Raw genomic sequence first — 16,036 nt, 5'->3', positions numbered from 1 at the left:
GTGGGATGGAGGCTACAACTGCCCTCGGGAAATGCTATGTGGTCAAGTCTGCGCGTGGGACCAAGGCCGTGATTATGGCACCTGGTGAGTCATCGCCTTCATCTTTTTTTTTTTGTTGCCTTTGCTGCAATGCCTTCGGGAGGGGAGACCATGCATGGACACTGCAATAACTGCAGAATGGGAATGCCTTCCCAGAAAACGCTGGAAGTTCTTAATTAACGCGTTTAAGCCCTGAACCAGAGACTGACCATTTTCTAGCGCCAAAATAAGAATCTAACGAGGGAATGCTAAGTGCGAACTTGTGAGATTTAGCATCACGTGACCGCGTTTGGGCGGGCAGAGGAGCCGGCGCAGGAGGAGGCGCAGGAGCCTGCGGCGTGCGGCATGCGGCGTGTGTGCCGAGATGATGTATATACAAATTGATATTCGATCATTAACGAGGCGAAGGATTCGGATGTCCGCGACCGAGTGAGTCGTCTGCTGCTGTGCGACTATCCAGTAAAACATTAACGAGGCCCTGCTGCGCGATGGATTCCGGTGCAAGTTGACAGGATGCTATAATATTGCAACTTATCCCGAACTCGAGGCCCGCAGGCTTACCGATAACAAGGGCGCAGTGCTCACAATCCAGCGACAACCAGGCTGGTTCAATGCATTACTTCAGTCCTGCTGAAACTAAAACCTTTTCAGGAGGCGTATAGTGCCAGTGCTGACGCGATTCTTGAACTGTTCTGTGTTGGACATGAACAGTGGGTTGGAACCAGACTCGGAGTCCATCGGGATGCGAACCTCCTGTGCATGGACGGGAATCTCTATAGCCTCTTCAATGAAATGCTTGTGTGGCTGGAGGAAGTTAACGACCAGGCAAGAACCTCTTTACCACCAGTCTAAACAGTCTCATTCCAAGTAGCCCCACACTTACAACATCGTATCGAGTCTGCCCAACTTCTCTTCCTTCCGAAGCGTGCAACAACACCGCGTCACGTTCACCGTTGATCCAACTTTGGTCGACACGTGCAAAGAGCTGAATCAGGCCGTTCCCGAGTTGCCCTCTCCGGTCCTGTTAGCGATACGGGCAGCTTGCTGTCGTGTTGCTAACCTATCTGGAGCTCTCGAGCAGCACGACATCGTCTTACGTGAGCTGGCTCGCACTCAGACTCTTGCGCCGGACGGAGATCATGGTTCCGCGGAATTGTTGCGTATGCGTTTGGGTTCATCATTGGCTCATTAGATGTTACTTCATTACGTGCGCTTTGCCTTGTTCACAACATCCCCAAGTTCCTTGTTCTTCCTCCTTCACGAACCTACAGCGCCAGCCTGAGTGTTATTCAAGCTGACACCCACACAAGACACCCACCAATTGATATTTGACATTGAAGAACTGCATCAGTCGGTTGAGGTTTCGTTCGCGCGACGCTGAGCACTCGGACAGCTCGTATTCCCTCATAAGCTCCTGCGAGGTCGATACTAGAGCCCCTCTTCAGCCCAGGCCGCTTGTTGCCTCGACTCACCGTCCATTTCAAACAGCTCTTTCAGCGTCGATGGAAACTTGTCTGCGACCGTTCCGTCCGTCTTGTAGATCGGCTGCAGCGGTGCTGACTCGCCATCGCGAAGCATCGCATTTGCCCGCCGGTTCTCGCTGCATTAAATCAGGATAAAAAATGATGTCTGTCAGCCATGAAAACGCACGTGCGGAGATCCCTCTGGATCTCCTCCAACCATTCCTCTTGCCGCGCAACCTCGACTTGCAGCTCCTCGGGCATGTGCAGTTTCAACAGCTCTGCCACCTGGGCGGCCACCAACGCGTCTACTTGGCGTGCAATGTCTGCTTCAGCGCCGCTCTTCATGTGCTCGATGACTTCGGTGTTCAGCACCTTTCCTAGTATCACTACCAACACCGTCAGCAAAAGAACAGAACCGGGACACGCCGCAAGCACATGGATGCCCTCGCGTTGTCGCTGGTCCTGCTCTTGCAACTGCGCTCGCAGGCTAACAAGTGTTCAAGTCAACAGCAGTTTCGATGTCCCTCGCTATCTGCGGCTCTCCACCGAGCGCGGTCTAACAGAAGATTTCAATGCCGCGCAGCCTATTCGCATTCCCATAAGTGATGTAGACTACTACATTCTCGTGGTACCCCAACGCGTAAGTCCATCGTAACAAAGCTGTAAAGTAGTCAGCATGAATAACGACACGCGATTGCCTGAAACTCACCTTCGAGACAGCAGCTTTCTCTAATTCCGACCCATCTGCAGGCACCTCGATTACTTCGTTCCCGCGTCAACGTCGTCGCCAACAAGTCGAAACAACTGCAAGTCAATCAGGTATAGTACTCGCCAACATCAAGGCGACTTACGTCTCGTTGTTCTTCTCGACTCGCGGACGCTGCGCGCTACAGTTCGTCCGCAAATAGGTCTAAATAAAGGTAAACAAGTGCAGCATTAAAACAGGAACGGAAAACTTGCCTTGGACAATGGCGCCGACCAATGCGCGCCAAAACGCGCAATAGTCGATAGAAATCCACAACTGGAAAGTGGTTGGGATTGAATAACCAGACATGATGGCCCGAAAACTCACCTTCGAGACATTGTCGTCTTGAGCAATTGCGCCTTAATCAGGCGCCGACCATTCCGCGCCCAAACGCGCAAAACTCAACGCAATAGTCTGAAGTTTTGTCGGAATTGCATAACAAGACATCATGGCTCGAAAACTCACCTTCAAGACATTGACATTTTGAGCAATTGCCTCAAATCTAGTCGTTGCAGACTAGCAAACACAGTGAGCATCCACAACAAGTAGTCACGAACATACCCACACTTGCATTGCTGCTCGCTGCTCTTGAGTCCTCTCGAGCGAGCTCAATGGTGAACAGGCCTGAACCGCAAAGTAAATAAGTGTGATAGTAAGGTAAGACAGGAACTAAAAGCTTACCTTGTATTGCGGGGCCGACCATTCCAAAACCCGTTGCCCATGCTCCCAAACAAGCCCAATATTGTCTTGCGCGTTGAGCAATGGCTCGCGTTCCAGATCTATCAAGCTCTGTAAGTTACAGACTCAGATAGCGAATAACTTATTCACTTGCGCAATGCGATGCGCCTGACGGCGCATCTCTCGTGCGCTCCCCACCGCGACTCTCAGCCTGATGCGCCTAACGGCGCATTGCTCGCGTTCGCAAACGATGGCCACGAGGGGACGAGGCATGTTGATGCGAGTGCGTGACCTTCATGTCCAGGGCGTTATTCACGCCTCCGGCGGCAAAATCCTGCATAAAAATGAGTTCTCAGACGCAAAAAAATGACCAGAAAAGTGCTTACGTAAGCACTTTTTACACAAGCAAATTTACCGTCGTTTCCACCCATTTGAGCGTGTCTGCCGCGGGAAATAAGCCCTGAAATCGCAACAGAATCAAGGTAGAGACTGACCTCGGCCACCAGCCACAATGTGAGGCGCCATCTCTCGCGCTTCCGTTTGCAATGGTGTTGGCAGCGCGACTCTCGGCATGATGGCGCCTAACGGCGCATTGCTCGCATTCGCAAACGATGACGGATGAGGCATGTTGATGCGAGTGCGTGACCTTCAAGTCCAGGGCGTTATTTACGCCTCCGGCGGCAAAACCCTGCAAAAAAGTGAGTTTTTCAAGGCAAGAAATGGCGCAGAAAAAAGCTTACGTAAGCCTAGCCATGCAGGCAAATTCACCCTCGTTTTCGACGTGTCTGTGGCGAAGAATGAGCCAGAAGTGGGGATAATCAACGAGGAGACTGACCTTGGCGACAAAGCTTGTCCTCTGATCTGTGTGGGTTTGCTGACCTCTCCCGCCTGCGCCATCCAACAGCCCACCCTACTCTTGCGGTGGTCGTAACCTGCGCAGGGTCAGGGGGTATTGCTAACGACGCTTTCCTTCAATAACCTTGTTGGTAGCATGAATGAGTAACACACCTTATGACCGCAGCAAGCCGTCCTTCACTCCCTCCAATTGCAACGTGGTGGTGGTGGTGGTCCGCACTTGAAGTTGGTGAAGGATGATCGCCGAACTGCAACAAGGTAAGCACATAGGTACTCCGCGTTTTGGCCACGTACCTCGGAACCAAAGGCCGTTGCTTCTTTCTCCACAGCCAGCACCATTCCTCTTGCCCGCGTTGCCCAGTTTGAAGTCGAAGAACGCGCTGCAGAAGAACTAGTAAGCCAACAAAACAGAGAGAGTCCAAATTCGCACCTCTCAGTTCAAAAGACACGATTCCCGTAGGAAGAGGTGAGTGCTGAGCTGCAGGAGCGTAAGCAGGCAGGTGTAAATGTAGAGCCCGAAGACTGACCGTGTGTGTGTGAGGCCATAGTCGTGGTCAAAAGACAAGTCACAATTTTGTGTGTGACGGCACGCGATAATCTTAACTTCGACTTCCTCCCTAACGCCCAAGCTGTATCTGGCGAGCCGGCAAACACTCAGGCGCCATCTCAAGCTCACTCGGCTACTCAGGGCTATTCTCGCAAACATTTACGGCTACAGTCCCGCCTTATGTGCCGATTCAAGCCGGAGACGATGCCTATAGCTTGTAACAGGTGAGCTGTGGGCGGATTTCAGCAGACCAATATGGTTACCTACCCCCAAGGACGGACCGGTCCTCGGAAAAACGACAGTCTTTTGCGAAATTTGGCCCGCCATGGCCCTACTGTCCAATGCCGACCAACTCCAACAACGAACGCTGTCTGTCTGCCCCAAGCGTCGACTTTGACAATGATCGCGGTCTTCTCAAAGAGCGGGTATTAGCGCAGGAACGCGCATGTCAACACACCACAGCGACAACTCACCCGAGAATGACCCTATCTCGTCGCCTCGCTACCCCAGCCCATTCTCCACGACCACTCATGGCCAACACCACCGATGGTGATTCTAAGCAGGCGCTGACAACGACAAGCTACACGCTGCTGTCGATGACAAGAGCAGTCTCTAACTAGACCGACTTCATGGGTCGACGCCGTTTGCCTCGTCGTTGGGTAAGCCGTGCCGAAAACCTGTGAGTCGGGTCAGTCCCCATTGGCAACGTGTGAGAACGACAACTTACTTGTTGTTAAGGGCCCGAACAATGACAAGTACCAACAGCTCAACGTCTTTGGCAGTCTCGAACACAACAAGTAAACCCATAACGTTGGTCTGCAACCACGGTGAGCCTCAGTCCCGCGCCTTTACAGTTGAGCAGATCGTGACAGACGACCTCAACAACTTTTCTTCGTTGCGCTGCTGGTTGCCAACGTTATTGAGACTGCAATTCACAGCGAATTTGGCCGGGCTCTGGAAAGCATGCCGTTCAGCGTAAAGGAATGACGAGGGCGATACCAAACAACTCACCTGCGCTGTCTCGGCGGGGACAATGACGAGCTTCAGGCTGTTGTCAACGACGACAACACCAACAAGGAAACGGACTGCACAGGTCGTTGGCACTGGGGTTGACAGCACCCGACTCGTCGTTGGGGGGAAGCCTTGTTAAGAACTTGCGATTCAGGTCAGTTTGGATTGTTAATGCGGAGAACGATTACTTACTTGTTGTGAAGTGCCCGAACAACACCTTCAACGTCTTTCGCGACAACGATGGCCTCCTCAAAATCGAGTTAGCGTAAGAGCATTCGGGCGGATATCGGCAAGACACACCGTTCAAGTCAAAGTCGATCCACCCTGCCTTATCCATCAACTTCGTCTAGTGAATCCATTCCGACGCGCTCAAGTAGGCGGAGAGCGGCAACACAACGACGACCAGCAAAGGATCAGCAGCCATGACCCCATCGTGGCCTCATCTACCCAGCGGATACCTCCGTGACCACCGGCTTCAACACCCAAACCAGCTCCATGTCGGGACATCGCGAGTGCAGAGGACGGGGATTGGCGTGTAAAGAATGAGGGGGATGGTGGTGGGAGGGAGCGGACATCGATGTTGACAACGAACTCGAGAAGGAGGAAGGTGGGAGAGGAGAGAGAGAGGGAATGATGGGCAAGGTGAAATCGGTGAGCCTTTTATATCCTCAGGCTTCGGAGCGCCCACTAAGCGATGACAGCAGCGGTGGATACCGCTTGACAGATGTTCCTGGGGCGGGATTCGAGTCAAGTCGGAAGATGTAAATTGTGTGGGAATGATATCGGAGCAGTTCAAGAGGTTCTAACACTAGATTATACTGTCCCTGTGCCTATATTACTGTACTGGATGAAATTCAAGTCGTTCCAGCCACCACAAGTCCCATAATACACAATAGATGAGAAAACTGAGTTTTCGGAAACCACAAGAAATGGAGCATTGGCGAGGCTCGAACGCCCATGGATAAAGACCTGACAGCTAGCAGACATGTGCCATGATGCTTCTGGCGCGTTTGCTAAGCGCAGGGCCAGATTGCCGTTGGAAACGGCAGATCAAACCAGAACATCTAAGCATACCAAGCATTAGCGCTAGTCTGTGGGGGAATCGGAGAGTACAGGCAGATGACTACTTACGTAAGCTACATTTCTGTGAAAATTTGAGGTAATCGGCGCAGGATTACATGCGTAGATGGCAGAAAACTGAAATGTGTGGTCCAGAGAATATACAGATTTTTGAGGTTATATATCAAGGGAGAACGCGTCGCTGCTGGACTCAGGTGCTTACGTAATACATTTCCTCAAATTTTCTAAGCATTTGGAGCATTTCTGAGGCCGCACGTCGCGAAATACTGCGTGAATTTCCTTTTTGGTCGAGTGGTGTTAGGTCACGTGACCATGTTCAACAACAATTTTGCGCGTGAAAGTGCTACAAAGCCCCTACAAATGGTTAGACTAGGACAATCTCTCTTCTGGGTGGGAAGTATGGGAAAAAAGGGGAAAAGACTGTGGGGGAACGGGAAAACAGCAGCGCCAGCGCTGCAGCATAACCACTGCTCCATTAGTCCGTTTCTCACTGGGCTCCACGATATCCTTTGTGCAGCACCTCCCGTCGGCAAAACGGCAAATTCAAGTTCGCTGCTGACAATTTGCCTTGGTGCGCGGGCTTGGCTCCCCGCAAACCATTCCTACTGGCGGCGCCCAAACGTACATGGCCCGCCGGAGTCGGATCTCCGCTCATAGTTTAGTATCACAACGGCATTTGCTTGCCGATATCAAATTCAATGGTTTGGTGCAGGAGCTTGGGAAAGCTCCAAAAGCAGCCAGCCTTGGACTGGTTTGTGTATTGACCAGGGAGGTCTTTGCCGTTCTCAGTCTAAGGTTCTGCATCCACTGTAAAATTTTGTGTGAAGACGGCATTGATCTTGATCGGAACTGATGTGTGACACGCCTGCGTTTCTCCGTCATGTTGACAGCATGAACTAGCTCACCGCCTTTACGTGCGACCTTACGACAACACTTGGCAACTTGAAGCTCTCCAAGCACGCTCGCAGCCCTCCCTCTGCTTGCTGCAGAGGCCAGCCTTATCGTCAACAAACTCTGAACACGCAAAACCTGAGCAACACGCTGCCTGAAGTTCAACACTACCTTCCAGTGAACTCTGTCAACGATGTCGCTTACGCTTAGAACTTACGCCTACTTACGCGGGATGTAACATCAAGTCACACTGTCGCCCTCTTTTTCTCTGTCTACCACCACTTCTGTCTCCTCAAGCTCATTCTCACCTCCTCGAAGTCAACCAGGCATCGCTGGCAAGCCCGGGTCCTGCATCACTGTGAGTTTCATTTTCTGCTCCTTCGGGCGCTGGCTCATGGTCTCACAGCGAGCTCGCAGTCTGTACAGACTGTCTTGACGCGTTCGTTCAGTTTTCAGGCCTCACCGCGTCGTCTTTCAACACTCCCACCGCGCTTTAACCACAGTAAGTAACGTCTTGTACGGTGTAAACGACAACAACTAATATATTGTTAGACTCCCGGCTTGACGGCCATTTCGCCGCCGTTGCGCCCGCGTGCCTTCATCACCTTCAAAAGGTGCCTCTGACTCGACGCCCACCTGTCGCCATGGTCTCCCGCCATTCCCCCCATATCCCTTGACCCGGCCTCAAAGCGACAACCATGGTCATGCGCCGCCATTGTCGGCGTCTACGATCACAATCAACAGTGCCGAGGCCAAGCCTGCGCCCGCGAACAATCCATCACTCACCTTTTGCCGCGACTATGGTGGTTACCTTCGCTCGTCGTTGCAGTCAGCAAGTTGAGCGCCGCATTGCCCTTGCTTAACCGCAAAGACTCGACAACAGCCGCCATCCTTGAAGCAAGCAAATATTGCACGCGTTTGTGCTACCACTGGTCCCGGAAAGCCAGCCGCGCGATGGCTGGAACTAAGGTACGACTGAGGTCTGCATTATATTCGTGCACTTGCTAAATGCTTGACAGAATTGCTCCCCGGGCCGACCTTTTGCTGCCGTCGCCGTCATCCCCTCCCTCCCCCCGGCATCGTTGTCAACGCTTGAGCACGCGCCGCCATCATCGCTCGGCGCTATTACCCCCCCGCGTTTTCGATCAAGGCTCAAAGTTGTCATCATGGCCAACTTGGCCTCGCCGGTCTTTGCCCGGAGGATGGCCGCCTGCCCAGGACCACTTGCCCCGCGCTCGACTTGAAGTTCTGCACCTTGGCGACGAGCGCGAAGGCCATTCATTCACCAACTTCATCACCCCCTCTCCGCGTCGGCCGGTCGGCCTCGTCCGAGCCCAACGCGACTCTCCTTCCCCCGCCGTTAAGTCCGCCAAAGCCGCGCTGGCTTCAAGTCGGGTGGTGGTAAGTCTAAGCTTTTCAAGTTTCTCGTATAGCTGCTGACCGCCATTGACCAGGCCTCCCTCTACTTTCATCACGCCCATCTGACACAACACGTTGGTTGCAAATGCTCTGTACTCGACAACGGCCGCCATCTCCCCGTCTCAGCGCCACGTGCTACCCGCAAGGTTTTGCTCGCCAAGTTCATTATGGTCCGAGCTTCTTTCCCCCCACCGTCAAGTCCGCCAAAGCCGACACTGTTTGTGGTCACCTCCATGCGAGCTTCCAGTCTCACGTCTGAGCCACGACCATCGCCTATCCGGTTTCATCTTGCCGCCGCGGCCATCCCAGCTGCTGTTGAATCTCCATCGCCGGCCATCATATCTCGGGCCGTTCCCTCGACATTCTCCAAGTCCGTCAACTCCGGGCTCCATATATTGCTGCTGCCAACTCACGCGGCATTTGCGCTGGAGATAAGTAACGCTGGCCATCATGGCAATCATATCTCGGGCCTGCCAACGAGCTGTCTACTCCCTCGACAACCCCCCGACTGCAGCCTCTCCACGCCCTTCTTTATCCCACCGTGAAGTCCGACAAGCGCGTGTTGGCGATGCGGTGCCCTTGACGCCGCGACCGACTTGATCCACGCGGCCTGGCGCCAACTCTTGCCCCAGCCAGCCTGTTCCGCAAGGGATGCGTGTTTCAAGTTTATGGCATCATCCCGCGGTCGTCGCGTCCTTGGCCAGGCTCAGGAAACGAGATGCTGCTGCTGCTAGTAAGTCAATCTCTCTGTGGTTTCTTGTGTGTGTTTGCTTATTTCTTGGTCGAGAGAAATGAATTCTGGCTCCACGGTGTCAAGTCGGTCAAGTCCGTGGTCAAGGATTATGGCAGTCGGTGAGTCATCACCTTCATCTCTTTTTTTTTGTTGCCCTTGGTGCACTACCTTCGGGAGGGGAGACCACGCACGGACACTGCAATAACTGCAGAATGGGTTTCTCTTCCCAGAAAACGCGTTGGAAGTTCCTAATTAACGCGTTTAAGGCCTGAACCAGAGACTGACCATTTTCTAGCGCCAAAATAAGAATCTAACGAGGGAATGCTAAGTGCGAACTTGTGAGATTTAGCGTCACGTGACCGCGTTTGGGCGGGCAGAGGAGCCGGCGCAGGAGGAGGCGCAGGAGCCTGCGGCGTGCGGCATGCGGCGTGTGTGCCGAGATGATGTATATACAAATTGATATTCGATCATTAACGAGGCGAAGGATTCGGATGTCCGCGACCGAGTGAGTCGTCTGCTGCTGTGCGACTATCCAGTAAAACATTAACGAGGCCCTGCTGCGCGATGGATTCCGGTGCAAGTTGACAGGATGCTATAATATTGCAACTTATCCCGAACTCGAGGCCCGCAGGCTTACCGATAACAAGGGCGCAGTGCTCACAATCCAGCGACAACCAGGCTGGTTCAATGCATTACTTCAGTCCTGCTGAAACTAAAACCTTTTCAGGAGGCGTATAGTGCCAGTGCTGACGCGATTCTTGAACTGTTCTGTGTTGGACATGAACAGTGGGTTGGAACCAGACTCGGAGTCCATCGGGATGCGAACCTCCTGTGCATGGACGGGAATCTCTATAGCCTCTTCAATGAAATGCTTGTGTGGCTGGAGGAAGTTAACGACCAGGCAAGAACCTCTTTACCACCAGTCTAAACAGTCTCATTCCAAGTAGCCCCACACTTACAACATCGTATCAAGTCTGCCCAACTTCTCTTCCTTCCGAAGCGTGCAACAACACCGCGTCACGTTCACCGTTGATCCAACTTTGGTCGACACGTGCAAAGAGCTGAATCAGGCCGTTCCCGAAGTTGCCCTCTCCGGTCCTGTTAGCGATACGGGCAGCTTGCTGTCGTGTTGCTAACCTATCTGGAGCTCTCGAGCAGCACGACATCGTCTTACGCGAGCTGGCTCGCACTCAGACTCTTGCGCCGGACGGAGATCATGGTTCCAGGGAATTGTTGCGTATGCGTTTGGGTTCATCATTGGCTCATTAGATGTTACTTCATTACGTGCGCTTTGCCTTGTTCACAACATCCCCAAGTTCCTTGTTCTTCCTCCTTCACGAACCTACAGCGCCAGCCTGAGTGTTATTCAAGCTGACACCCACACAAGACACCCACCAATTGATATTTGACATTGAAGAACTGCATCAGTCGGTTGAGGTTTCGTTCGCGTGACGCTGAGCACTCGGACAGCTCGTATTCCCTCATAAGCTCCTGCGAGGTCGATACTAGAGCCCCTCTTCAGCCCAGGCCGCCGTTGCCTCGACTCACCGTCCATTTCAAACAGCTCTTTCAGCGTCGATGGAAACTTGTCTGCGACCGTTCCGTCCATCTTGTAGATCGGCTGCAGCGGTGCTGACTCGCCATCGCGAAGCATCGCATTTGCCCCGCCGGTTCTCGCTGCATTAAAGCAGGATAAAAAATGATGTCTGTCAGCCATGAAAACGCACACAGTGCGGAGATCCCTCTGGACCTCCTCCAACCATTCCTCTTGCCGCGCAACCTCGACTTGCAGCTCCTCGGGCATGTGCACTTTCAACAGCTCTGCCACCTGGGCGGCCACTAACACGTCTACTTGGCGTGCAATGTCTGCTTCAGCGCCGCTCTTCATGTGCTCGATGACTTCGCACCTTTCCTAGTATCACTACCAACGCCGTCAGCAAAAGAACAGAACCGGGACACGCCGCAAGCACATGGATGCCCTCGCGTTGTCGCTGGTCCTGCTCTTGCAACTGCGCCGCAGGCTAACAAGTGTTCAAGTCAACAGCAGTTTCGATGTCCCTCGCTATCTGCGGCTCTCCACCGAGCGGTCTAACAGGTCGAAGATTTCAATGCCGCGCAGCCTATTCGCATTCCCATAAGTGATGTAGACTACTACATTCTCGTGGTACCCCAACGCGTAAGTCCATCGTAACAAAACTGTAAAGTAGTTAGCATGAATAACGACACGCGATTGCCTGAAAACTCACCTTCGAGACATCTAACTCATCTCCAAACGCCTACTTTTCGCCCCCACGCTCCTCGATTACTTCATTCTCGCGTCCACGTCGTCGCACAACAAGGAGGTGATACTGCAAGTCAATCAGATATTGAACTCGCCAACATTGAGACGACTTACGATCGTTGTTCTTCTCGACTCGCAGGCGCGTCCAACACACCTCGTCCGCAAATAGGTCTGAATCAAGGTATACAAATGCAGCATTAAAACAGGAACGGAAAACTTGCCTTGGACAATGGCGCCGACCTTTCCGCGCCAAAACGCGCAAAACTCAACGATATAGTTGATTGAAATCCACAACTATAAAGTTATTGGGATTCAATAACAAGACGGCCCGAAAACTCACCTTGACGTTCTGAGCAATTGCGCCTCCATCACAGACAACTCCGACGCGTCGAAAATCAAGTCGGAGCAGACTAGCAAACACAGTCAGCATCCACAACAAGTAGTAACAAACACACACTTTTAAAAAGCACCATACTCGCATCGCAACTCCGACGAAATCAGACTAGCAAACACAGTCAGCATCCACAACAAGTCGCAACAAACACACACGCACACTTTTGAAAGCTCCATACTCGCATCGCTGTTCGCTGCTGTCAAGTCCTCTCGACCGCGCTTTCAGCTCAATGGCAAAAAGGTCTGAACCGAAGTAAATAAGTGCAATAGTAAGACAAAAACTAAAAGCTTACGTTGTATTGCGGCACCGACCATTCCAAAACCCATTGCCCAGGCTCCCAATGTTGTCTTGCGCGTTGAGCAGTCGTTCCATATCTGTCGAGCTCTTTAGATTACAGACTCCGATAGCGAATAATTTACTCACTTCCGCAATGTGCGGCACCTCTCGCGCGTTCCCCGCCGCGCTTTCAATCGATGTTGGTATTGGCGGTGCGACTCTCCGCCTGATCGCCTAACGGCGCATTGAGACGACTTCGTTCCCATCGCCAACGTGTCGAAAATCAAGTCCTTGAAGACTACCAAACACAGTCAGCATCCACAACAAGTAGTAACAAACACACACTTTTAAAAGCACCATACTCGCATCGCTGTTCGCTGAGTCCTCTCAACCGTGCTTTACAGCGAGTGAGCTCAATGGCGAACAGGTCTGAACGGAAGTAAACAAGTGCAATAGGAAGACAGGAACTAAAAGCTTACCTTGTATTGCAGCGCCGACCATTCCAAAACCCGTTGCCCATGCTCCCAAACAAGCCCAATGTTCTCTTGCGCGTTGAGCAGTGGCTCGCGTTCCATATCTGTTGAGCTGTTTAGATTACAGGCTCCAGCAGATAACGAATAACTCACTCACTTCCACAATGTGATGCGCCTGACGGCGCATTTCTCGCACGCTTCCCCCCGCAACTCTCAGCCTGATGCGCCTAACGGCGCATTGCTCGCGTTCGCAAACGATGGCCACCAGGGGATGGAGTATGTTGATGCGAGTGCGTGACCTCTGAGTCCAGCGCGTTATTCACGCCTCCGGCGGCAAAATCCTGCGTAAAAATGAGTTCTCAGACGCAAAAAATGAGCGTGAAAGTGCTTACGTAAGCACCGTTACTCGAGCGAATTCACCGTCGTTTCCACCCATTTGAGCGTGTCTGCCACGGGAAATGAGCCCTGAATCGCAACAGAATCAAGGTAAATACTGACCACTTACTAGTCACAACGTGAGGCGCCATCCCTCGCGCTCGCGCTCCCGTTTGCAATCGATGTTGGTGTTGGCGGCGCGACTCTCAGGATGATGCGCCGCATGCCTCGCGTTCGCAAGCGACGGAGGCCACCAGAGGACAAGATATGTTGATGCGAGTGCGTGACTTTCAAGTCCAGGGCGTTATTTATGCCTCCGGCGGCAAAATCCTGCAAAAAAGTGAGGTTTAAAACGGAAAAAAAAGTGTCCCAGAAAGCGCTTACGTAAGCGTAGTGATACAAGCAAATTCACCGTCCTTTTCGCGCATTTGGGGCTATCTGCCACGGGAAATGAGCTAGAATCGCAACATAATCAAGGCAGAGACTGACCTTGTTGGCTTGGCAGAAGGCTTTCGAGGCCTATGGTGGAGGGCGGGTTCGTTCAGTAAAGGCTCGTGTGCTGCCTTGATGAAGGAATTGGAGCAAGACTGCGTTGAGCTTTTCAATAAAGTCGTTTATAGCATGAACGAGCAACGCACCTTATGGCAGCAGCGGCTATGAGTCCCCAACCAGCCTTCACTCCCTCTAATTGGAACGTGGTGGTGGTGGTAGTGAAGGATGCTGGAAGAAGGTAAGCACACTCCGCCGTTGTCAATATGGTTTAGCCACGTACCTCGAGCCAAAAAGAAAACCGCTACTCGTTGCTCTACAGCCCTATTCCCACCCGTGCCCATCGACAGCGTTGCCCAGGTTGAAGTCGAAGAACGCTGCTGCAGAAGACTTGAGTCAACAAAACAGAGAGGGCATAACTTGAAATCCGCACCTCTCGCTTCAAAAGACCTGATTCGCGAGTGCTGAGCTGCAGAACGGTCAGCAAGCAGGTGTGAGTGTATAGCCGGAAGACGGACTGTGTGTCGGAAGCCAAAGGAAAGACTGTCATGGTCGAAAGACAAGTCACGAATTTTGTGTGACGGCACGCGATAATCTTGACTTTGACTTCCTCCTTGACGCCCCAGCTATATCTGGCAAGCCGGCAAGCACTCAGGCGCTGTCTCAAGCTCTCACGGCCACTCAGTGCCGTCCTCAACTAAGTCTACAGCTACGACAGCAAAAATCCCGCTTCTTATGTGTCGATTCAAGCCGGAGACGATGTGAGTCTTGCGGTAGCTTGAAATAGGTGAGTTTTAGGCGAATTATAGCGGACCAATATGCTCACTTATCCCCCAAACGGACTGGACTCCCGGCAACGATGGCCTTTTGTGAAACTCGGCCCGCAATTGCGCCAGGGTCAAATGCCGAAAACAGAAGGGAAACGCCGACCACCACTACGACAGCGGTCTTCCAACGGCGACAACTCGCTAGCCGCTAGAGGCGGGGACAACGACCAGCAAGGTCTTCTCGAGGAGTCATTGGCGCGAAAATGCATGACAACAGCGACAACTCACGACCATCTCCCCCCATTCATTCACCACGACCGCCAACCCAACGGCTATTCCTAACAAACGGGGCAACGACTAAAGCGTGTTGCTACTGAGTTGACGCCATTGAACTCGTCGTTGGAAAGCCATGCAAGTAACTTGCACGTCAGGTCAGTCCAGACCGTCAATGTAGAGAACGACAACTTACTCGTTCTGAAGGGCACGAACAACGGCTTTAACCTCTTTGGCAACAACGATGGCAGTGGCTCTGCCTCGCCCGCCGTCGTTTACGACCGCTAAGATTCAAGTTAGCACAAGAACACTAGGCGGATAGCGGCAAGACAGTCAATCCTCAACGCCGTCGGGCCAGTAACGAACTCGCGACCGTCAACCGCCTACTGCCCGATTCCAATTAAATTTGTGCTGACTTCGGGGCGGGAGCGGGCTAGTGGTGAATGGATGGGGGGTGATGATGAAGATGGCGGAGTCCTTCCTAGCGACAACGCCTGCGTTTCGAGAATGGGGGAGGGAATAATGGTTGGGGAAGCACTCTGCGAGTCAGGTCAGTCCAGGCCGTCAATGTGGATAGCGACAACTTACTCGTTGAACGACATGAACCTCTTTGGCAACAACGATGGCCCCGCCCGCCGTCGTCTACGACCACCAACACCTACTAAGATTCAAGTTAGCAAAAGAACACTCGGCGAATAGCGGCAAGACACACCGTCAAAGCCAAACCCCGAATACGGCCATCTACCTCGCCTCGTGAATCATTCCGGCGCGCTCAAGTAGGCGAACGCAGCAGACACATCGACCTGCTTGATGACCAGTAAAGGCCCGCCTCGGCCGTATTGATGCGTGCTGTTTCATCCAGGTGAGTGATGCAAAAAATTGAAGTCAAGTCAAACTCACCGAGAACTGACGAAGGCAATCAATCTCCAACTTGTTGGCCACCATTGCCGTGATGAGCTTGGACATCGGGACGGGACTGGCGGGTAGAAAATCGGGTGGGGCTGCGACAGTGGAGGGAGTGCGGATGGGCGGGGCTGCGACAGTGGGAGGGAGTGCGACATCGGGACGGGACTGGCGGGTAGAGAATGAGGTGGGGTTGCGACAGTGGGAGGGAGTACGCCGTCGATGTCGACGACAAACTCGAGAAGGAGGAAGATGTGAGAGGAGAGAGAGAGGGAATGATGGTAAAAGGTGAAATCGGTGAGCCTTTTATATCCTCAGGCTTCGGAGCGCCCACTAAGCGAGTG

General features: G+C 52.7%; 3 protein-coding genes across 3 annotated transcripts; 1 reads left to right on the top strand and 2 right to left on the bottom strand.

The window, feature by feature from the left end:
* Nucleotides 1-798: 798 nt before the first annotated feature.
* Nucleotides 799-1,231, top strand: MIND_00016900 (uncharacterized protein; the record flags this gene model as incomplete). Its single annotated transcript, XM_037357140.1, has 2 exons — nt 799-852; nt 911-1,231. The coding sequence occupies 2 exons, from the start codon at nt 799-801 to the stop codon at nt 1,229-1,231; spliced, it is 375 nt and encodes a 124-aa protein (XP_037225050.1).
* A 65-nt stretch (nt 1,232-1,296) lies between these two features.
* MIND_00016800 (ATP-binding cassette transporter) lies at nt 1,297-1,847 on the bottom strand (the record flags this gene model as incomplete). The annotated part of the gene is made up of 4 exons (XM_037357139.1): nt 1,297-1,317; nt 1,358-1,467; nt 1,512-1,639; nt 1,690-1,847. The coding sequence occupies 4 exons, from the start codon at nt 1,845-1,847 to the stop codon at nt 1,297-1,299; spliced, it is 417 nt and encodes a 138-aa protein (XP_037225049.1).
* Nucleotides 1,848-10,795: 8,948 nt separating this feature from the next.
* MIND_00016700 (ATP-binding cassette transporter) lies at nt 10,796-11,349 on the bottom strand (the record flags this gene model as incomplete). Its single annotated transcript, XM_037357138.1, has 3 exons — nt 10,796-10,816; nt 10,857-10,966; nt 11,010-11,349. The coding sequence occupies 3 exons, from the start codon at nt 11,347-11,349 to the stop codon at nt 10,796-10,798; spliced, it is 471 nt and encodes a 156-aa protein (XP_037225048.1).
* Between the last annotated feature and the right edge of the window lie 4,687 nt (nt 11,350-16,036).

Source organism: Mycena indigotica, assembly GCF_014461135.1.
Source record: "Mycena indigotica strain 171206Taipei chromosome Unknown Mind.scaff0001, whole genome shotgun sequence".
Lineage (NCBI taxonomy): Eukaryota > Fungi > Basidiomycota > Agaricomycetes > Agaricales > Mycenaceae > Mycena > Mycena indigotica.
This window is presented reverse-complemented; position numbering and strand designations above follow the sequence as displayed.